The 22,266-nt window shown below is 49.3% G+C and overlaps 1 protein-coding gene across 1 annotated transcript in view; it reads left to right on the top strand.

Annotated features, from left to right (window-relative positions):
• The window catches only part of CRMP1 (collapsin response mediator protein 1), a 71,115-nt gene that overhangs the window by 17,227 nt on the left and 31,622 nt on the right, over window positions 1-22,266 (top strand). Inside the window, exons 2-4 of the mRNA XM_028088630.1 lie at window positions 6,841-6,929; window positions 12,041-12,225; window positions 17,671-17,835. Coding sequence (XP_027944431.1) covers window positions 6,841-6,929; window positions 12,041-12,225; window positions 17,671-17,835 — 439 coding nt within the window. The remainder of the gene's footprint in view (window positions 1-6,840; window positions 6,930-12,040; window positions 12,226-17,670; window positions 17,836-22,266) is intronic.

The raw sequence follows: 22,266 nt of genomic DNA, 5'->3' as shown, positions 1-22,266 counted from the left end.
TTCTCTGGGAATATAAAGATTACAAAATAATAGCCAGGAAAGAAGAGCAGTGAAGAACTACAAGGTTGGATGAGGGAGAGGCAACTCTAGCCTCCTAGGGTTTGGAGAAACCTTGCTGTCCTAATGTGCAACGAGGTTTCAGGACCACGGACAGCATACAGCATCCGCTTTCCGTTATTTACAGCGTAGAACCTGAACTTTGTCTATGTATATACTATTTATTTTGTTGGAAGGCTCCGCTTCTCCCCCTTTTTTGGTGTCTTTGAGCTTCTCATATTTTAGAACCCAGTTCAAATGTCCCCTCCTTGATGACATAGTCACTGTCTTTCCCTGTCTCTGTGATAACAGCTTTGGTTTTCTGCTATTTTCCAGATACCCAAGGTTGCTAGACTAGTGATTTTGGGTTAAGTGTTTATTTGATTAGTACAGCACCTCTCTTTTCTTCCAGGGTTCCCTAGACCTTAATGGATTTTCCATCCCTCTGACTTAGCGGTGGAGATGACAGATATTATTCCTACCAAGCATGTGTGAGAACAGAATGCAGGGAGGCTTAATGCTTTGCTCAGGGATAGACAATGATGCAGAAATTTCACTGTGACCCAGACCTCCCCTCCTAGCAGAGGCTGACTTTATTTTGCTGCTGTATGGGTAAGGATGTCTGAAGCTTTAAGGGCTAATTTTTGTAAGCAGCACTCTACATAATACTGAGTGTTTGTGAAGAGAATGAAGGCGTCCTGCCAACATCAGCTCTCTCCCAGCTGGGGCTGGGTGGGAGATGATAGCGGGTTTGCAGACAAGCCCTTCCCTTCCCTGGGCTTCTCCTCTGACTCACAGGACCTTTGGCAGAGATGTGATTACTGCCCAGAACCAAGGTTTATGTGGGCCCCTCCTGAGGGGCTCCTTCAGCATCATCCGTGTTGTTCAGGCTTTGCATTAAGCCATCTTCTCTTCCTGGGCAGCAGGCTTAGGCTTTCAGGGAATTTTAAAGGCAGAAAAAGAGATTTCTGATGTTTTCATCTGCTCTTTACTCCTGTTCTCTGTTTCTTGCCCCGCCCTCGCTTCCTCCCTCCCTTTCTTCCCTCTTGTCCATTTCCCTCCCTCTCCATCTCCCACTCCTCTCCTTTTCCCTCCTTCCCTCCCTCTTTTCAAACCTTCTCTTCTTCTTCCTCCCTTTCTCCTTTCCTCCTGTCTGTCACCACCTCTCCTGCTGCTCAGCAAACATTTGCTAAACACCCCTGGCTGGTCCCTGGGGATCCAGAGATGAATCACCCCAGGCACTGCTAGCCATCCAGTCCTGTAGGGGATGGGCACGTGAACAGTGACCTTGGCGTGGGCTCAGTGTTGTGGCAGAGGGGTGTGCAAGGGGCAGTGGGACCTGGGTGCACCCCACAGTCTCTGCTCGGGGGAGTCAGTTACTACCAGAAAGATCTACTCTCCCCCCCTGAATTACTACCATATAGAGAGTTTGGTATTCTGCTTTTTCACCTAATATTTTATTGTCTAGCACTTTTGTCTGTCCTTAAAAATTCCTGGGAAATATTTTAGTAGATGAATGATACCTCATTAGTGGTATGGTCATAGGATTGTAATTAATTCTGGATCACACCTTTGTGCATAATTCTTTGGCCCTGTTTGGGGATATTTTCCTGAGGACAGATTCCCAGGAGCATGGCATCCCATGCTAAATTTTTAGATCAAAGTTCATGAACAGTTTTAAGGCCCTTGATATATTTTGCAAAACTGTCCAGTGCTTGATCTTACTGAGAAATCCCAGCTTTGAGGAAAATATAAAATTATTGGTTTCCCTTCTTATACATCTGCCCAGTATTTCTGTGATGTCTTGGCTCAGAAGCTTTTGTATGTTTGAGTTCTTACTTGATGAAAGCCCTTTCATTATCCTGGTGACCAGCCTGGACTCCCTTCTACACATGGTGTTAGAGTCCCCATGGGCTGGCACCTGCACTGCTCTCCAGATCCCCACTCTAAGGTCATACTTCAGCCAGATAAAATCACATACAGATTCCCAAGCACACCAGGCTCCTTCTTCCTCTGTGCCTGTCCCCACGTCATACCCCTTCCTGCAGTCTCTTTTCTCCTTTGCCATGTGGCTAATTCCTACTCATTCTTCCAGCTCAGATAAGCATCCCCCCGCCCCAGAAGAGCTGGAAGGGGTGGTGGGGCTCTGTGCTCCTCCCCATCTCTGCTCTCCTCTCTACCCCAGCCTTTCCCAGTCTCCCCACCGGCCTGAGAACTCATTAAAGGCAAACACTATTTCTTTTAGCTGCACACACTGCTTCCTTAAATAGTTACTGAATGTAGTTCCTGCTATAGAAGATGGCAGAGAATGAACAGTGCATAATTCTACTTAGTATTTACATGGGCCACGCCTGTGCTAAGTGCTTTGTGTATCTGCCCCATGGACTTCACCAACAGTCTTATGAGGCAGGGACAGTGTCCCCATTTGCAGATGGGGAAACTAAGTCTAGAAGACATTAAGTCACATGGATAATAAGTGGGCAGAGATTGGAACTTGTATCTGACTCTGGACATTCTGTTCCTCCATAACACTGATCCAAGGACATGAGCCATGCTGAGCATAATTCACTTTAGGTCACTGCTGTCACCGTGGAATGAATGGCAGTCTCTAGCATACCCTGCTGTTAAGACATTTGTTGAATTTTTGATTAGGTATTTCATTTTCTTCCAAGTATTTAAACACTGGTTGTTATACAGAGCTTGTCATTGTTCATATATGCTATTTGTGAGAGGCAGGGTATCATTAATTTTCTTTTAAATGTGTGATTTTACTTTGTTAAATTCTTAAAAATTATGTACCACCAAATCCACTCTTCTTGGTGTGAGATTGTACACTCAGATTTCCTGTGTGAAGAGAGGGAGCCCTAGAATGCTGGGTCCTTGGGTCACAGACCTCTGGTTCTTTCTAAATTGCATTTGATTATGGGTGTCATGGATTCTAGAGTGTGAAAATGTTTTAAGATATGACAGAAGGGTGTTTGATGGAGCCAGTGCTAGGCAGGAAGTTAGGGAACCTTGGGTCTACCCTAGACCCCTATTAGTTGTGTGAATGTGGGAGGCCACCCTGTCTTGAAGCCCTGTTTCCATCTTAAGGTGTTGTCTGGGGAAAGTATCCTTGTCAAATTTTGCATAACACAAAAGGATCTATGTTTGGAAAAGATGTAAATTCAGCTCCCCTCTTGCATTTTCACATTACACATCAACAAAGTAAAGGATCTGGGTATTCCTGTTTTATAGAGATAATCTTTGTTTCTGCTAAATCCAGAATTTTCTAAATTCACTACACCTGGGAATCCCCTTTGGGAATAGCATCCACTTAAACCCCTCTGTGCTAGAGTTCCAAAGAACATGATTCTGAAAATGCCAATTAAAAGGCAAAGGCACTGCTAGTGTTAGGGAAGAAAAGGAGGAAGTCACATCAGCTCTTGCCTCATTATGGACGTGCTGGTTTAGAAAGACACTTGCCCCTGAGAACACCGGAAGGGACCCCTTGCAGTAGCTACACACACTGTCTGTCAGTAGCTGGGGAGGAGGTGGATTTGAACACAAACTGCACCCATCTGATTCGAGGAAGAGCAGGGTGGGGCTGAACTTCTGGTGCACAGTGCTTTAAATACCACCTTTCAGGCTGAGCCTGTAAAGCCCTCTATTAAGTGTGACAGGGCAGACAGCTGCCCGCGGGGGGCCAGGTTCTGGAAGCCATGCACCAGCTGCTGCTGACGACTCACATTTCCCTGCTTTCTAGTGCCTGGGAAAACCTGCACACCAGCTTGTCTCTGCTTCTGGATATGTAGAGCCCGCACCTCCTCCTTCCCTTGGTCCTGGAGTATCCTCCCTGGGAATGTGCAAATTGTGCCTGGCTTCTATCTTAGGACTGAGAGACAGGGTGTAGGGACTGGTGAGCTTGAAGCCAGAGACCCTCCTGCTGGGGAGCAGGATATGCTGGTTCATACTTGTCTTCCTTGTCTTATGGCTCATAGTTTCTTGTCTCATGGCTGTGATACCTTTGCTCTCCATCTTAAACTATTCAGCCTTCAAGAATCACTTCAGGGACCCATCCATCTGTCTATCCCTCCATCCATCTGTCCATCCATCCATCCGTCCATCCATCCATGCATCCATCTATCCATCCATCAACCATCTGTCCATCTATCCATGCATCCATCCATCCATCCATGCATCCATCTGTCCATCTGTCCATCCATCCATCTGTCCAGCCGTCCAGCCGCCCATCTGTCCATCTGTCCATCCATCCAGCCAGTCAGCCAGCCAACCAGCCAGGCTGTGTCCGAGTATCAGAGATGCAGAGTGAAAACAGATGAAGTCTTTACCCCCATGAAGCTAATGGTCTTGTAAGGACAGCTGCAGGGCACCATTGCAGTTGGCACCATCATCCACATCAGCGTGTATGCAGGAGTCCCCCATGAGTGTGTCTGACACTGTCAGTGGGGAAGCACCACAGCTCTGATGTCCGTGAGCAAGTCACATTTTAGACAAACAATGTAAATATATAGTGTGTGGGATGTATTGTAGTTGGTACTATGAAACAGAGTGGGCAGAGGTATGGGGTTTGCTGGTAGGGCAGAGGTGTCCAGTGTTCCAGACAGGGCAGCCATTGGGGAGGGGGTGCTCTCAGGTAAGTGAAATTGAACAGACACCTGAAGCAAGTGAGAATGTGAATGTTGCCTGGGTAGTGGGATTCCAGATTACATCGGGTCTCACTGACCTTGGCTTTCTCTCTTGAAGGAAATACAGAGCTGATGCATGACACCACTAGAGGGTCCTGAGTGGCAGGCTGCATGCCCTGTTTCTGCTCAGTGAACCTTCCCTGATTCTTTAGTTTGGGTAAACCCTTCTTCTCTGGGCTTGTACAGTATTCTCTGTCTTCCTCTCATGACTGATGCCATGGGACCATTGGGACCGCTCTGAGGTGCATTCTGTACAGTTCCTCAGAGGGTCCTCCTGGGATCAAGCCCCAGTTAACCCATGTTCGCCAGATCGGTGGGCACTCTCTGTGCGATTTGCGTGCCTGTCTGCGTCTCCCTACTTCCTCACTCCAGTTTGTGCAGTCACCTCCCAAAGACACTATCTGCCTCTCATCCTTGTCTCAGGCTCTGCTTTCAGGGAAACCCATGGAAGACACTCCCTTGGAAGTGTCTACCCTGAATTGTTATTGTCTGTTTACTGGCTCTCTCCCTACCCAGTGGCTGGAGCTTAAGGACTGAGGCTGTGTTTTTTATTCATCACTACATCTCCCGCTAGGAGATAGTACAAGTGTAAATAATCACAGGGCAAAACAATTCTCAGCCGCCAAGAAATGCAAATTAACAAATATTAATGACAACCAAGGGTGCTTGCTGATTTTATACATGGCAAATTGGTGCAGTCCTTTTGGGAAACTATCTGGTCATATTTATCAAGGGCCATAAACAAGGTATATACTGTTTGACTGAGTTGTTACGCTTCTGAGAATTGATCCTAAGAATTCAAGCTGAGCGAAAAGCTTTGTGTGCAGAAATGGTCATTGCAGCAATACGTACCGTTGTGAAAAATCGAAAATAAGTGTCCAGCGATAGGGGGATCATTAAACAATTTATTGTGTATCCGTAAGATAGAATATTTTGTAGTCATTTGTGGTTATGAAGAACATGTAGTAACTTGGGAACACTTTTATGATACAATGCACAAAGGACACAGTTGTGTTCTTTTTGGGTCCTAGAATTTGCTGTGTTTTTTGTGGCCTCTGGGCCTTGGCTACCAGTTCTCTCTGTTCAGACACTGAAGGTTCGCCCTCCTTGGACTTCGTCCCCGCTGCTTGTTTGGAACAACTCATCTCGACTTACTTTTTTAGGTGTGAGCTGGCCTTGCCTGGCCCCTGGTAAGTGTAGCAGCTCCTTCACTTTGCTCCCAAGGCGGGCACCCTCCCCTTCTCTTGTAACCCTGTAAACCCATGGCTTTTTAAGCCTCTGCCTCTCCTTCCATCTGCTCCAGGAGAGGCAGAGGCTTCCTCCTGGCTCCTCAGGGCGTGGCCCTGCGCTGGGAGCTGAGGTGGTGAGTCAGCACGTAACGGGGGCACGGATGAGTGGATGGATGCGCGCACTATGACCACAACCACGGGGAATCAAGGAAAACGGTGGAGAGAAACCTCAGACGTTTGACTGGAGGTGGTTCTGGGGGAGTTGTGTTTGTTTTATAGTCTCTCTAGTAGCTTTTAAAAGGTCTCTAAATTGGGTTTTACTGTATTCAGTAATAATGCCCTAATAAACTCCTGTTCTATGAATGACTTAGTTTCTTCAACAAATGAAGGGCATCAGAGGGGCGGGAGGGCTGGTATAGATCTCGGCAGACTGCAGAGAGCCAGGCACAGAGTGGGGACTGAGGACGGAGCCCCACTCGACCCTCCCACTGTAAAACCAAGTAAAATTGAGCATGGGCTATTAACTCCTAGGAAGGAATTACTGTTAATTGGGTCCGCTGAGAAGGTGGGTTATGGTTCTGTTTATTTAAAAACTCCTTAATGTTTGGAGATATATCCTGAAGTATTGCCGGGTGGCGGGGTACGATATTTCCGATTTATTTTACAATATCTCAGCAAAAACAAAACAGAAGCGTTGGGGGAGGGGTTGGAATAGGTGGAGTGTGAATGGCCAAGTATTGAAGTTTTGAGTCTGGGTGATGGATGTGAGGGGGCTTTTTTATGCCATTTCTTTACTTTTGAAAATATTTGGATAATTTTATATTAAAAGTTAAAAAAAATTCTCAGCTTTTCCCCAGTGACACTTAATACTTTGCTTGGCTTTTCAGAGTGACCGACTCCTCATCAAAGGTGGACGGATCATCAACGATGACCAGTCCTTCTATGCTGACGTCTACCTGGAAGATGGACTTATAAAGTAGGTTGACCAAAACACACTTTTTTCCTTTTTTTGAAAGATTTTATTTTTTAAGTAATCTCTACACCCAGTGTGGGGCTCAAACTTAAAACCTTGAGATCAAGAGTTGCATGCTCCCCTGACTGAGCCTGCCAGGCATCCCCAAAACACACCTTTTAAGAAGCCAGTCTTGGGGTGCCGGGATGGCTTGGTCGCTTGAGCGTCTAACTCTTGATTTTGGCTCAGGTCACAATCTCAGGGTCGTGAGATCGAGCCCCAGATCAGGCTCCCTGCTCAGCGGGGAGTCTGTATGTTTCCGTCTCCCTCTGCTTGCTCTCTCTGTCTCTCTCTCAAATAAATAAATAAATCTTAAAAAAAAAAAAAAAAGAAGAAGCCAGTCTCCCTAGGCTGCCAGGCCCTTAGAGTTCTGTCCCAGAATGACTGTGCTGTCAATATCAGGGATGCAGAGATTTGGGGAGGTCCAAACTACAGGTGGGGAGGGGACTAGAGATTCTGGAGTGTTCCTGCTGCACCAGCCTTGTGCAGGCCATCAGAGGCACAGGGAGGTGTGACGTGTACACAGCCGGCCAATGAGGTCCAAGAGCTGACCCCCATTGTCGGCTGGGGACAAGGCGCAGATGCCTACCTAGTATGTAGGACTGGATTCACGGCTCTTTCTTCTACCTGCCCACAGTTTCTGGATTGGGTGGAGGGAGCGAGGAGAGAAAGGAAGAATGTTAGGACAGGGCCGTGGCCTGCATTGGGCCAGAGGGTTCCTGCACTTTCCGTCTCCCTGTTGGCCTCCTCTCTGGCTGTGACATCCGAGTGCATTCCATCTGCTCGGTCACTGTAATAAAAAAACCCAGGCTGGACAGCTGAAACAATAGAAGTTAACTTCTCCCAGGCTGGAGGCTGTAAGTCCTGGATCAGTGTGCTGGCAGGGATCTTCTGCGATCTCTCTCTCCTTGGCTTGTGGACTGCAGCTTCTCGCTCTGCGCTCACAAGGGCATCCCTCTGTGCGCATGTGCACAGGACCCCAGTCCTATTGGATCAGGGCCCCACCCTAATGGCTTCGTTTTGATTTAGTCACCTCTTTAAAAGCCCCATCTCCAAATACAGTCACATTCTGAGATGCTGGGGGTCAGGGCTTCAACATATAAGTTTGGGGGATCCCAGCTCAGTCCACAACACCAGACAGGGGGTTGATGTGGCCTCCACATTTTACCGGCAAGTAACGGAGAGGTCCAGCTCTCTTCCTTTCACATGCTGAGTGCCCTGGATTCGCTGGCTGCTCAGCGAGTTCCCCTGGAGTTGGGAAGAGTAGGAGCCAGAGACTGTCTCAGTCCTCAGCCTGGGCTGCTGGTACAGGAAGGAAAGGCAGAGGGGAGTGAGAGTGAGGGGAAGGTCAAGCAGGAATGGGGTCTATTAACAGGACCGCCTGGTGCCCGCGTGGGCTTTGATGAGGAGGAGGGGGAGAAGAGGGAGAGAGGGGAGGGGAGGGGGAGGAGAGGGGGCTGTGGATGGCTGTGAGCACTGAGAGACCACGCCCACGGCGTGCCCAGTGAGGAGCTCAGGAGAGCGTGGCGCCCTTCTCTGCCTCCCTCTGCCTACCCCAAATCCAGTCCCAGACTCCGACCGTTTCAAGTCCAGCCCAAGCTTCTGTTCTTCCAGTGGATTCCTTCCTCTCGCTTCTTCCCAGCCACGCTGAAAGTGTGGTACCTGCAGAGCTAGCCCAGCAGCTCTACCTGGAACCTTGCACCCATAAATCCTCTGGAATGCCTGGCCCCACCCCGCACTCTCATTTCTCTGGCCCCCTGCCCCCGCTCCCCAACCCCTGTTTGTCCTGTGGGTCCAGCTTGTGTGACTCCTCCAGGAAGCCTTCCCTGACCCCCATGACTCTGCTGGCCAGCCTGTGTGCCCGGCCCCACACTCCTCATGCTGCACTTGCCCCAGACTAGGGACCTTGCCTTAGGGCTTCTGCACCCAGGGCCTGGCACAGTGCTGGATATGAGAGGTACCAGGAGTATGGACAGGAAGTGTAGCAGAAGAGTCCTGACCTGTCAGGTGGCAGGACCTTGGTCTTGGAACCAGAGGGAGAGAGGCAGAGGTGGTGGGGGTGGTGAGGTTTCTAGTCAACTCCCTGCTTAGATACGGAGACAACCACGCTGGGGTGAACTCTGGTTTGTGGGGCGTCAGGGTTCTGGGACGTGGGAGGTAAAGGTTGCTGATGCTTTTGCGGGACCACCTACCCACCGGTCATGTGGGATTGAGGTTGGCTCCCCAAGAGCCGTGCAGTCCAGGATGTGTATATGTGAAACAAGAGCTTACTGGCCAGGCAGCATTTATTAAGTGCTTGCTGTATGAGTGAACACCCAGAGTCTTAGGGACTTCGGTGGACCGTGTTGTTCAGGAAATAAGCAGTGTCTACAAATTCATTATTTCTCAGCTCCTCTTAGTCAGAAACCCCTTTTTGACTCTGTTGCTTCTCCCCCCACCCTGCTCAGCAGAGCAAGTCTCCAGATGGTCATTTGGAGCACGAACCCCTGCTGGCTGGGGAGGAGGTGTGGGAGGGCTGAGACCCAGAGGGGCCACCTGTACTGACCCCAGGAGGCCCGGTTATGCTCCTTCACTTCGATCGAACCCCCAAGAATTCTCTTCCGTGGCCATTTGCCAAGTTTTCCTAAAAGCTCGTCAGCTGTGTTTGCGCTGCATCTGTTAGGATTCATTGAGGGTTCCATCCAGTTTGCAAGTGCTGGTGACTCAGACACTGGCCACTGAACACTTGTGCGTAGGGCGGGGGAGGTGTTGGGGTGCGGGGTTGAGGTGTCTGGCTAACTCACAGAGCCTCCTGTTCTCCACACACCGCCATTGAGAACCATCTGGGTTCTTCTTCCTAATGCACTGGCGGTTCCGTCTGGGTCAGTCCCAGTTTGGGGAGAATCTGCTCCTTCTATGTAAGGGAAGCAGGAAGACAGGTAAGGCTGGTGGGCAGAGCCTAGATATTATATTAGACTTGGGGGGGACCTGGCTTGAGTCCAGACCCACCACTGACTTGCTGTGCAGCCTTGAGCAAGGCACCGTACCTCTCTGAATTCCATTTTCCTCTTTTGCAGAATGTGTTTACTTCCCGTAAAGAGAGGTGACTTGTCATGCCTTAAAAATGGGCCCCAAACAGCAGTACTTGTTGGCCTGGTGACTTGAGGCACACACCCAGTCAGACTCCAGATACCCACACGTGGGGCTGTGCCGCGTGTATAGCGCATGCCCACTCTGGGTCATGCCCAAGCCTTTGCCAGCATTAAACACTTGAACATTATCCCGTCTTCTTGAAAAGCCAGTTGAAGCATGAAATGAGATGATCTGCCAAGTGCTTAGAAAAGCCAGTGCTCAGGGGTGACCTGCTCCTGCTGGAAGGTTTGGGGGCATCTCCTCCTGGACCCCTTGCTCTTCAGCTCCTGACATATCTCCATGTGTTTAGTAGGGGGTCAGGCAAGGCAGGAGTCTGCAAATCAAGATGGAGATGACAGAGGGAAGGACATTGGTGTTAGAAGCGGTGCTGAGCTTGTGGGCGTGGTCTCGGCCGTGGTCCCTGGCGCCATGCTCTTGCTAGACTTACTTCCGGTTTCAGGACAGGGTGCGATGCCCTGATTCTGTGGGAGAGCCCCAAGTGGAGCCCTCTGTCCCCCCACCCCCAAAGCTTGCCTGGACCAGCCCTGCCCAGGGGTCCGGAGGATCCAGGAGCGTCGGCTTCGGCTGCTCGGGTTTAGATTCTTTTTGGGGCCTGACATGGTGGTCCCCAAAGCAGCACTTGCCTGTATCTTCATTACGGTTGTTTTTCTGTGACTTAGAATATTGTTGCCTCATCTGAAGCGTTCAGAGCGACTGTATTTTTTTTTTTTTTAATAAAAATTGCTCATGTTCAGGTCTACTGGTCTTCGCCCGGCGTTGACCTTGGAGGCTGTCCTCTCTGTCCTGGTTCTGGCTGAGCCTCCCCTCTGTCCCCCATGTGTCTCCCGACTCTGGTTCCAACAGATGAGACACAGCCGCCGCCACACGGGACAAAGGTTTCCAGTTTCTTAGGCTCTTCTCCCTTCTTCCTCCCTTTGGAATTTTTCCTCCTTCTGGCGGAAGTTCGCAGGTGCCTAGCACATTGGGGAACAGAAGGGAGGGTCAGCATGTTCAGGAAAAGTCTCTCTCCCCAGTGTGATTCCCTCCAGGCAGGAGTTACGATGTTAGTGGCTTTTTCTTGTGGGTACTGGGAGGTTAAGCAGCTTTCCTGAGGTCAGTCCTCAGGAGAGCTAAACGAGAATCCCGGGTGCCTGTGTGTCTTAGCTTGCCACGGCTGGCGTAACAACGCACCGCACCCACTGGGCAGTTTAAACAACAGGCGTTGATTCTCTCCTGGGTCTGGAGGCTAGAGGTCTGAGACCAGGGTGTTGGCAGAGTTGGTTTCTTTGAGGCCTCTCTCCCTGGCGTGTGGCTGGTGATCTCCTCCTCGTGTCCTCACCCGGTTAACTCTCTGTACGGGTCTGTGTCCTGATCTCTTCTTACAAAGACGCCAGTCCTGTTGGATTAGGTCCCAGCCTGACGGCCTCACTTTACTGTAATTGTCTCTGTGAAGGCCCAGTCCTCAAATACAGTCACATTCCGAGGTCCTGGGGGTTAGAGCATCAACACACAGCCTTTGAGAGGGTCCCTCTTCGGCCTGTAGCACTACCTCTCACAGTCTGCAGAGCTAAGGGGACTTTACGCTCTGTCTCCTGCGATCTGGATCCTCAAAGTGGTTGACAAAAGTGTGCGAAGAACTCTGGAGTGACAGGCTATTCTGAGACCCCTTTGCCCCCACCTCCCCCTGGAAGCCTCCCCAGATTCCCGGGCTAGTGAAGCAGCCCACCTTACACTCCCCACCCCTCTGCTGTACTGCACTGTTACCCATCTGCCCGCATGCCTCTTCTCCTCATTAGGCTGTGAGCCCTTCGAGGGCAGGAGTCCTGCCTGAGCATTCTCTGTCTACCCAGTGCCCTGCCCAGGACCTGGCTCAGAAATGTTTACCTAATGGAACTGAAGCCACACAGTGGGCTGCCATCTTGTTTTTCTTTTAAGAACCAAAGGCCATTTCTGTTTGTTTCCAGACAAATAGGAGAGAACTTAATAGTTCCTGGTGGAGTGAAGACCATCGAGGCCAATGGGCGGATGGTGATTCCCGGAGGTATCGATGTCAACACGTACCTGCAGAAGCCGTCCCAGGGGATGACCGCTGCCGATGACTTCTTCCAAGGGACCAGGGCCGCACTGGCAGGCGGGACCACGATGATCAGTGAGTTGCACCCCGGCCTTGGGCACATGGGCAGGTTCATTTACTGGCAGCAGCAGCAGCAACACCACGGTCTCAGTCTACACCAGGCACTTTGCTCAGGGGACCAGTTAATGTAATCCTCACCACAACCTGCCACAAATGTTGTGCCAGTGGTGGTACGCAGAGGATTTTATAGGCAATACAGACATTTAAAAGTTTAAATTATTTTAATGTATTTGAAAGATAAATAACTAGCACATCATGGGTATTATTGCATAGGGTGAGATTGAAATTAACATTTAAATTTTTAGAAACTGTGAGCTGATTTAAAGAAAGGCATTAAGGAAAGAATAATATGGATTGTAGGGAGATAAAGCAAAAAATTCCTGAACCTGGTGTGCACATGGCTAAAGTTTTGGAACCAGGGATATAGGTGTTATGGTGAAAGATGGGGAAGTAGAGGCTGAAACAAGTTGCTGAAGGTGACGCAGTGGGGAGGTGGTTGTATTAGTCAGGGTTGATGCCGTAATGCTGGGATAACGCTGCATAACGAACAGTCCCCAAACTTCAAGCATCACTTGTTTTTCTTGGTCAAGGATCTGAGGGACTAGGAGCAGGTTGGAGTGAGTCTGCTTCAGGATGTGGGTTGGGTTCGGTTGGGCACCGTGGAGCTCCCATCCAGGAACCAATGACCAGCTCAACCATGCCCTTCTCCTGGCAGATGGCAGAAGTGCAAGAAGGGTCTGGTAGAAGCTTGCCACCCCTCTTACCACCTCATGTCTTCACTTACACGCTGAAGTTCTGTTGGCCAAAGCAGGTCGCATGGCCGAGCCCAAAGTCCCTGGGATTGCACTCTGCCCGCCATGAACCATGGTCAAGGTGGGGAGGGGAGGAGGCAATGTGCACAAACAGTGCCCTCTACCACAGAGGCTTCCTGAGATGCTGGATTCTTCTTCTACTGCATTTTGCAGTCTCTTGTAGTTTTTGAAGTAGCTTTTCTTTCTTGGATTCCATTTTATTTTATTTTTATTTTTAATTGTTTTAAAGATTTTAATTATTTATTTGACAGAGAGAGCATGAGCAGGGGGAAGGGTGGAAGGAGAGGGAGAGGGAGAGGGAGAAGCGGGCTCCCCGCTGAGCAGGGAGCCCAACACAGGGCTTGATCCCGGGATCGATCATGACCTGAGCTAAAGTCAAACACTTAACCGACTGAGCCACCCAGGCGCCCCTCTTGGATTCCATTTTAATAAATGATTTTAATTAAATAAGCACCAGTTAATTCTTTTTTAAATTTTATTTTATTATGTTGTTAATCACCCAACATTACATCATTAGTTTTTGATGTAGTGTTCCATGATTCATTGCTTGCGTATAACACCCAGTGCTCCATGCAATACGTGCCCTCTTTAATACCCATCACCAGGCTAACCCATCCCCCCACCCCCTCCCCTCTAGAACCCCTAGTTTGTTTCTCAGAGTCCACAGTCTCTCATGGTTCGTCTCCCCCTCCGATTCCGCCCCTTCATTTTTCCCTTCCTATTATCTTCTTTTTTTTTTTTTTAAACATATATTGCATTATTTGTTTCAGAGGTACAGGTCTGTGATTCAACAGTCTTGCACAATTCACAGCGCTCACCATAGCACATACCCTCCGCAATGTCTATCACCCAGCCACCCCATCCCTCCCACGCCCCACCACTCCAGCAACCCTCAGTTTGTTTCCTGAGATTAAGAATTCCTCATATCAGTGAGGTCATATGATACATGTCTTTCTCTGATTGACTTATTTCACTCAGCATAACACCCTCCAGTTCCATCCACATCGTTGCAAACGGCAAGATCTCATTCCTTTTGATGGCTGCATAATATTCCATTGTGTATATATACCACCTCTTCTTTATCCATTCATCTGTGGATGGACATCTTGGCTCTTTCCATAGTTTGGCTATTGTGGACATTGTGCAACGGTTGCTTTTTCAGTGTTCTTTCAACTGTTAGGCTCTCTGCGTCCAGGCAGCTCATCCCTGAGCTGCCCATCTGTCTCCCTCCTAGGAACCCCTTTGGAAGTACACTGGGTAGAGCGGGCCACTGTGTGTGGAGCTCATGCGTCAGAGCTGCCTCATCCCCCTGAGCCAGGAGGGGATGGCCCAGTTCATGAGGGAAGCACGGTCCTGGTCCCTTCTCCACAAGGGACCTTTTATCTGCTGGTTGGGAAAGTGGGAGGAGCCCAGATGTTGGACCTGGATGGATTTGGACTTGGACCCCAGCTGTCCAGGTTTGATCCTGATCACTGCCACTCAGCAGCTGTATGCTTGTGGGCAGTATTTAGCCTCTCTGTGCCTCAGCTTCCTCATCTGTAGGATGGGCTTTATAATCTGAGCCTTCCCCCACCATAGCACTGCTGGAAGACCTACATGAGGTGCCTGGGTGTAGTGCACGGCACGTGGCAAGTACTTGGAGATAGGAGCTGGCACAGCGCTGAGAGATGGAGCTGGAGGCTGCAGGCTCAGGTGACCTGCGTGGAGTAGAAGACAGAACCCCGGATGAGGAGTCAGGGTCTCCAGGGTCCCCTTTTGCTCTTTCCCCATCATCATCTTTGAGACTCTTAGGGGAGGGGCCTCATCCACCCCATCTGGAAAAGGGTGGTTTTCATAGCGTGTTTCATGGGGCCCCAAGAACCTGTGGAAGCACCAGGAGGACCATCGTGAGGGGCGGGGAGGTTCTGAGTCTCCATCCTATGTTGTCATCCGACAGATACTTAATTGAGGGTTGCTCTGTGCCAGGCACTGTGCTAGGTGTTTGGGGACGGAGGGACCAAAGCGGACATGGTGCTGGTGCTCCAGTGGTGGCAGTCTTGTGGGGAGTTATGGATCATGTACAACTACACACACATGTCTATGCTCTGTGACTAGGGCTACCACAGAAATGTGTGCACAGAGCTTGAACTGACAGGCAAAATGCTTCCCTGAAGATGCAGCATTCATGCAGGGATCTGAAGGATGAGTATGAATTCACTGGGTGAAGAGGGTGGAGGGGAACAGAGCTCCAGGAAGAGGGAAGAGCATGTGCGAAGCTTCTGTGATGGAACACAGCTTGCGTTTAAGAGACTGATGAAGGCCCATGAGGCATGAGTGCAGAGACTTAGGGATGGGATTGTGTGAGATAAGACTGGAAGGTAAGGATGGTACTGATGGTCCTTGATGGCTGAGCGAAGAATTTTTGGACTTTTTCAAATGGGCAATGAGCAAGCATTGAAGGATTTTAAGCAAGGAATGATGAGATCTGCTTTGGGTTTCAAAGAGACCAGAATAGATTGGCTAGATCAGATGTCACTGCACCAGGAGCAAGTGATTGTAGTTGCTCAGCTACAGAAGAGGGTAGCTGGGATGGGGAGTGTGACCATGGAGGTGGACAGGGCTGGACAGCTCTGGGGATGTGTAGGATGGAAATAGAAGTACTTGGTGATGGGTCAGCCATGGGCTATCTGCGAGAAAGCACGTGTCAAGAATGACCCCTTCGATCCTAGCTGTGGAACTAAGGTGGTATCCTCACAGCTGAGGAGGTGGTAGGGACCAGATTTGCAAAGGGTGGGGGGGGGGATGATGTTGCATGAAGTTTGGGACATTTTAGTCTTGAAGAGCTTTTGAGTCTTCCTGGTGGAGAGGTCAGGGAAACAGCTGCAGTCAGAGTTCTGCAGCTAAGAGGGAGTGGTACGTTTTAATGAGCAGCTGTACTAAAGAATATTCCAGGGCCAAGCCATAAGGGATTTGACCATTTAATGGCCAAGTAGAGGCAGAAGAGTCTACGAGGAGACCGAGGAAAAATGGCCACAGAAGTAGAATAAAAGCCAGAAAGCCATGTCGTCGTGGGAGCCAAGAGGAGGGATTGATTCAGTGTGCCCCAGGAGGTCCAGTGGAGTCAGGACTGGACGTTTCCATCAAATCTAGAGACGTGGAGATTGAGTTAGCAGAGGCTAATGCTTTAGACGGGTGGAGGAGTGAGCTGGAGGAAAATAAGGACTACTCTTTATAGATGTCTGGCTGCGAAGGGGGCTTGTTGGGGAAACAGGGCAGTAGCTAGAGGGATATGCAAAGTCAAGTGAGGTTTAAAAGTCAGGTGTCTCCCCTTTCATTTGCTTTACATTTAAGATTTTATTTTAGAAAGGGGTGATGAAGTTAACACGCTTTTAGTCTATAAGGTCTTGTGCACCTTTCCAGCTCTGGCAGCAAGGAGTAGTGGGAAAGGGTTCAGACGGCAGCTGACGGGACTCTGGACCTTCTTCCTACCACTTACCTAGTTGTGTGACTTTAGACAAGTTCCTTACCCTTTTTGAGCCTCATTTCTTCTTCTGCCAATGGAGATATTAATATTCACTTCACAGGTTGGTTGTGAGGATTTAATGAGCTAATTGATGGAAAGCCTTGTGGCAGTGTCTGAGGCATAGTAAGCATTCAGTAAATAGTTGTGATGCTGCTGCTGAAGATGTCAATGACAATGGTGGTGATTATGTCATTGCTGATGGTTATGGTAATGATGGTGACAGTGATGGCAATGCTGACAATGATGGTGGTGGGAGTGATGATGAAGAGGGTGGTGATGGTGATGATGGTGATGATGGTGATGGTGATAATAGCGATGGTGATGATGATGGTGATGGTGGTGATGATGATGGTGCTGGTGATGGTGGTGGTGATGATGATGAATGGTGATAATAGTGATGGTGACGATGATGATGGTGATGGTAGTGGTGGTGATGGTGGTGATGATGATGATGGTGATGGTGGTGGTGATGATGGTGTTGATGATGGGGTGATAGTGATAGTGGTGATTAAGGTTGTGATGATGATGATGGCAATGGTGATGATAGTGTTGGTGGTGTGATGGTGATGATGATGGTGATGATTATGATGATAATGGTAGTAATGATGATGGTGATGGTGATAATAGTGATGGTGATGATGATGGTGGCGGAGGTGCTGGTGATGGTGTTGATGATGGGTGATAGTGATAGCGGTAATGAAGGTGGTGATGATGATGATGATGGTGATGATGATGTTGGGGATGCTGTTTTTTTTTTTTTTTAAAGATTTATTTATTTATTTGAGAGAGAGAGAATGAGAGCGATAGAGAGCACGAGAGGGAAGAGGGTCAGAGGGAGAGGCAGACTCCCTGCCGAGCAGGGAGCCCGATGTGGGACTCGATCCCGGGACTCCAGGATCATGGCCTGAGCCGAAGGCAGTCGCTTAACCAACTGAGCCACCCAGGCGCCCGGGGATGCTGTTGATGGTGATGGTGTTGATGTTGGGGTGATAGAGTGGTGATTAAGGTGGTGATGATGGCGATGGTGATGATAGTGAAGATGGTGTGATGGTGACGATGATGGGGTGAAGAGGCTATTGGAGGCTACCATTGGAATAGCTGGGGTCCTATGCATCTTAGAATGTGATGCATATTTTTCTTTCACAGTTGACCATGTCGTCCCTGAACCTGGGTCTAGCCTGCTGACATCCTTCGAGAAATGGCATGAAGCAGCTGACACCAAATCCTGCTGCGACTATTCCCTCCATGTGGACATCACAAGCTGGTACGATGGTGTTCGGGAGGAGTTGGAGGTGCTGGTGCAGGACAAAGGTCAGTTAAAGCCTCAGAATGGGGGTGTAGTTCTGGAATCCCTAGTTCTTTGGTGGGCCTCAGTATGTGGAGTTAAAAATCCCTTTATCTGCATTTGCTGTGAACCCAGCTATGAGCTACACACCGCCGCCTAAACAATGGAAAAACGAGATCCTCTTTGAGGAGTCTGTCTTCTTCTCCTTCAAGCCCTTTGGAGGTACCCCCTGTTCACAGAAGAAAGCCTGATTTCCTTAGCCTGGCATGCAAGGCCCTCGCTGGTCTGGGCTCATTTTCTCTTTCTCTGCCTGAACACATCTGGGGTTCTTGTTATCTTGGATGCCATCCCCTGAAACCTGCTTCACCGCTGGGCCTGTGCGCGGGCTCTACCCCCTGCTAGGAATGCCCTTCCTTCTACTCGGCTACCCAAGCTCAACTCGCACTTCCTCCAGTTTCCCCAATCAGAACTGCTCGTTCCTTGAATATCCATATCAGGTTACTCTGGGGGCGCCTTCTCCATTCCTCTTGGATTATGGGACACTGGTTCTCTGTCTGGCTCTTGTGTTAAACCCTGAGCCCTATGGTGCGGGAGGGAGATTCCATCTCCGTATCCCATCCCGGCTCCCTTCTGTTTGGACTCACATCAGGTGTCCCTGCACAGTGGAGACACTACAGTGTGCATTGTGTTGGAGTTGAACTGAAGATACACGAAGCAAAGAACGAGAGAACAGAATGAACCAGGGCGGGAGTGGTCAGTCTGGAGAGGGGCAGTGCTGGGTGCTCTCGGAAGAGGCAGCCTCCAATGAAGGAAATGCTTCGAAGAAAGCTCGAGGGTGTTTTCAATTTTTAAGATATGTACGCTGTGTTTTCTCATTATAAAAGTATACTCGCCACATTACAAAAAAGTCAGAAAATCAAGAGAAGGAAAAAGGGCTTGAAGGAGAAGAAGACAGACTCCTCAAAGAGGATCTCGTTTTTCCATTGTTTATGCGGCAGTGTGTAGCTCATAGCTGGGCTCACAGCAAATGCAGACCCCCAATCACCACTTCCATCAATGTTAAGGATTATTGCTTTCCATTCTCTGTCAGTTTAGATGATTTTCTCCTTATATAGTTATACGATAGCAGTTATTTGGAATTCTTCTATTTTCACTTAAGATTTTGTGAGGAATCATTACTTTTCATTAATAACGTTTTCATGGCTTGTAATGTACAATGTAATGGTTAACTTGCTTAGTTATTTTCTTTTCATTGGGCACTTAGGTTTTCTGTTTGCTCTACTGTAAGTAGTGTGTTACGGTGAACATCTTCATATATAAACATTTGTTTGCATTTCTAATTGTCCCCTTAGATTTCCAGAGATGGAATTACAAGGTCAAGGTTTTAACATTTTTCAAGCTCATGACACTTACAGCCAAATTGCTTTCCTGAAAGATGCACATCCTTCATGCCCACGATCCCCATGTCTCTGGCCCCTTGCATGCTTGCGCCATTGGGTGGTATTTCGTCTGCAAAATCCTTGCAAATCTGATGAGTCAAATTCAGTCTACCACTATCCACTGCAGTTCTTTTGTCTTTAATTGTGGTAAACATTTTGCTTACCTTTATGTGAATGTCCAGTGATATTCTTTGCCCACTCATGAGTTTGTACGCCTGAGTTCTCCATATCAAGAAGGCACTGCCCCTCCATAGTAGTTGCTGTGAATCACACTCTTGTTTTGTACAGAATCATAATCCAGTCACAATCCAATCATAACCTGTAATTTACAATTTTGTATCTCGCTTTTCTCACCTAATGTTAAATCCTGAGCAATTTCCCACTTATCCCGTGGGCTTCACCATGTCAGCTTTAGCAGTCTGACTGTGTTTGGGGATGTGGAGAGGGGTCAGGTGGAACACCAGGGCCACAAAACCGTCACAAGGGAGTGCAACAGCTCTGTCAGGGAGGGACACTTTGTGGGGTCAGATTTGTTGCATTGTCTTAGAAGAGGACAGAGAAATCTCTTCCCTTGACTAGACACTTGCAAGGAAATGACTGGGGGAGGTTTTTAGGTGTGTTCATGGTTTTAAGCGTCTGACTAGTATTATATAAGGTTTTTTATTGATTTAAGTTTCAGAATTAGTGCGTGTTTATTGAGAAACAATACGGAAGTGTCAGAAGTAAAAAGTGATAATTGGGTGTTTGTCTTTCCAGACGTCTTTCCTATCTGTGTGTGTTCACACTCCCACACACATAATTCTTAAATGAGCAGAACTGTAATGTGCATCATCTTGCACCATGCTTTTTTTCACTCAGTAAAATGTCATGGACCATCAGGCCCCTCCACTTACCAACTGTGTGACCCTGCGCCAATCCATCAACCTCTCTATGCCTCAGTTTCCCCATCTGGAAAATAGAGGTCACAAAAAGGTTGTTTTGAAGATCAAATGAGAAGGTATATATAAAGTACTTAGAACACCACTGGCCCCTGGTAAGGATTCTGTATTTTTAGTTATTACTCTTATCCTCATTCTGTCATTTCTCATAAGACCTCCAGAGTGTTCAGTTTTATGGAGGTACTGGGTTGACCTCCTTCCTGTTGGAAAATTTTTTTTTTTTTTAAGATTTTATTCATTTATTTGACAGAGAGACATGGCGAGAGAGGGAACACAAGCAGGGGGAGTGGGAGAGGGAGAAGCAGGCTTCCTGCCGAGGGGAGAGCCCGATGTGGGGCTCGATCCCAGGACCCTGGGATCATGACCTGAGCCGAGGGCAGACGCTTAACGACTGAGCCACCCGGGCGCCCCCCTGTTGGAAAATTTTTAAAAATTATGTTGTCAGGGCTCGCAGGGAGCAAACTCTGAGGTAGAGACCGGTGTGCAGGAAATGAGTGTGGATTAGTTTGCTATTGCTCCTATAACAAGCCCGCCCAACTTGTGGTTTAAAACGATCCCAGTGGCGGTTCTGGAGATGGGAAGTCTGAAGTGGGCCTTGGGGCTGAGGTCAAGGTGTTGGGGGCCCCGGGGAGAGCCCTTCCTTGCCTTTTCCGGCCCCAACAGTCTGCCCGTGTGCCTTGGCCTGTGGCCACCGCCGCCCCCCACATTGACTCTGACTTCTCCCCTGCTTCTTTCCTTAAAAAGGACACTGGTGATCACACTAGGCCCTCTCCGGTAATACAGGATAATCTTTTATCTCAGGCCCCTTAATTTATTTTATTTTATTTTATTATTTTTTAAAGATTTTATTTATTTATTTGACAGAGAGAGAGAGAGAGAGAGACAGCGAGAGAGGGAACACAAGCAGGGGGAGTGGGAGAGGGAGAAGCAGGCTTCCTGCCGAGCGGGGAGCCCGATGCCGGGCTTGATCCCAGGAAATTGGGATCATGAACCGAGCTGAAGGCAGACGCTTAACCGACTGAGCCACCCAGGCGCCCCATCAGGCTCCTTAATTTTATCCTATCTGCAGATTCCCTTTGTTGTGGGGGGGGGAACGTATTCATAGGTTCTGAGAATTAGGGTGAGGATATCTTTGGGGGGGGTCGTTATTTTGCCCTCCCACAGCGTGATCACAGTATCAACCCCTGTGAGCAAAGCCCAGGGAACAAGATTGGCTGCAGGGAGCTCTGAGACCTGGACACCCTGCCTTTGGATCCCGAGGAAGCCAAGGAGGTGGGGACTTCGTAGCTCCCCGCCAGCCAGGCATTGGGCGTGGCCCCTCTGGGATGGGGCATGACCTTGAGCTAGGCTGCTCTGTGCACGGAGGGTGATTCACACAGGGCTGACAGCCTGGTGCACCTGAGACATGCAGGGAGGTCCTAAACCAGTGTCCGACGGTGGAGGTTCATCCTCGTGGGTGGGCTCAAGCAACCACACCTCCTAGAAGCCTTCCCTGCTTGCTCCGCCCTCCAGGCTGGTGTCCCCTCGGAGCTCCCACGGCCCCAGAGGGGGCTTCTCCAGCAGGGCTGTGGTGCTCGGGGCTCTCCTGCCCTCATCTGCCCTCTGGACTCAGACTGCTCAGGAAGAGGTGGGGTTTTCTCCTCTATTCCTGGCACACAGTGGCCTCCCCCACGGTTGTCTCTTTGGGACCTACTCGGAGTAGATCGCAGGTTCTCCTCCTGGGCCAAGGAGCTCTTAGTAAGCTGCTGGAGCTGAACCCCAATTCCCAGAGGGATGTGTTTGCAAAGCTCAGGTGTTCCGATGCAAAGCAGGGTCGGGATCGCAGACTCAGGGCCTGCCCTGCATGCACCCCTGTGTCAGGGCTTTAGCAAAGACCCAAAGGAACATCAACCTCCTGTGAACCCCAGGCCCGAGGTTGGGTCGCAGGCTCCATCTCACATCCCCTGAAGGAGACCCCAGGACCTGAACCCTCTGCTCTAGGATGGGTGGGCCAGCAGAGCACCCTCCTCTGGGGCCCAAAGGGTTAGCGCCAACAGGCTGTAGGGGTCGCTAGGACCGAAGGGTCTGGAGGGGAAACAAG

The sequence above is a fragment of the Eumetopias jubatus genome, unplaced genomic scaffold (genome assembly GCF_037043125.1).
Source record: "Eumetopias jubatus isolate StellerSeaLion01/CBP00866 unplaced genomic scaffold, mEumJub1_p1.0 scaffold_2, whole genome shotgun sequence".
In the NCBI taxonomy this organism is placed as follows: domain Eukaryota; kingdom Metazoa; phylum Chordata; class Mammalia; order Carnivora; family Otariidae; genus Eumetopias; species Eumetopias jubatus.
This window is presented reverse-complemented; position numbering and strand designations above follow the sequence as displayed.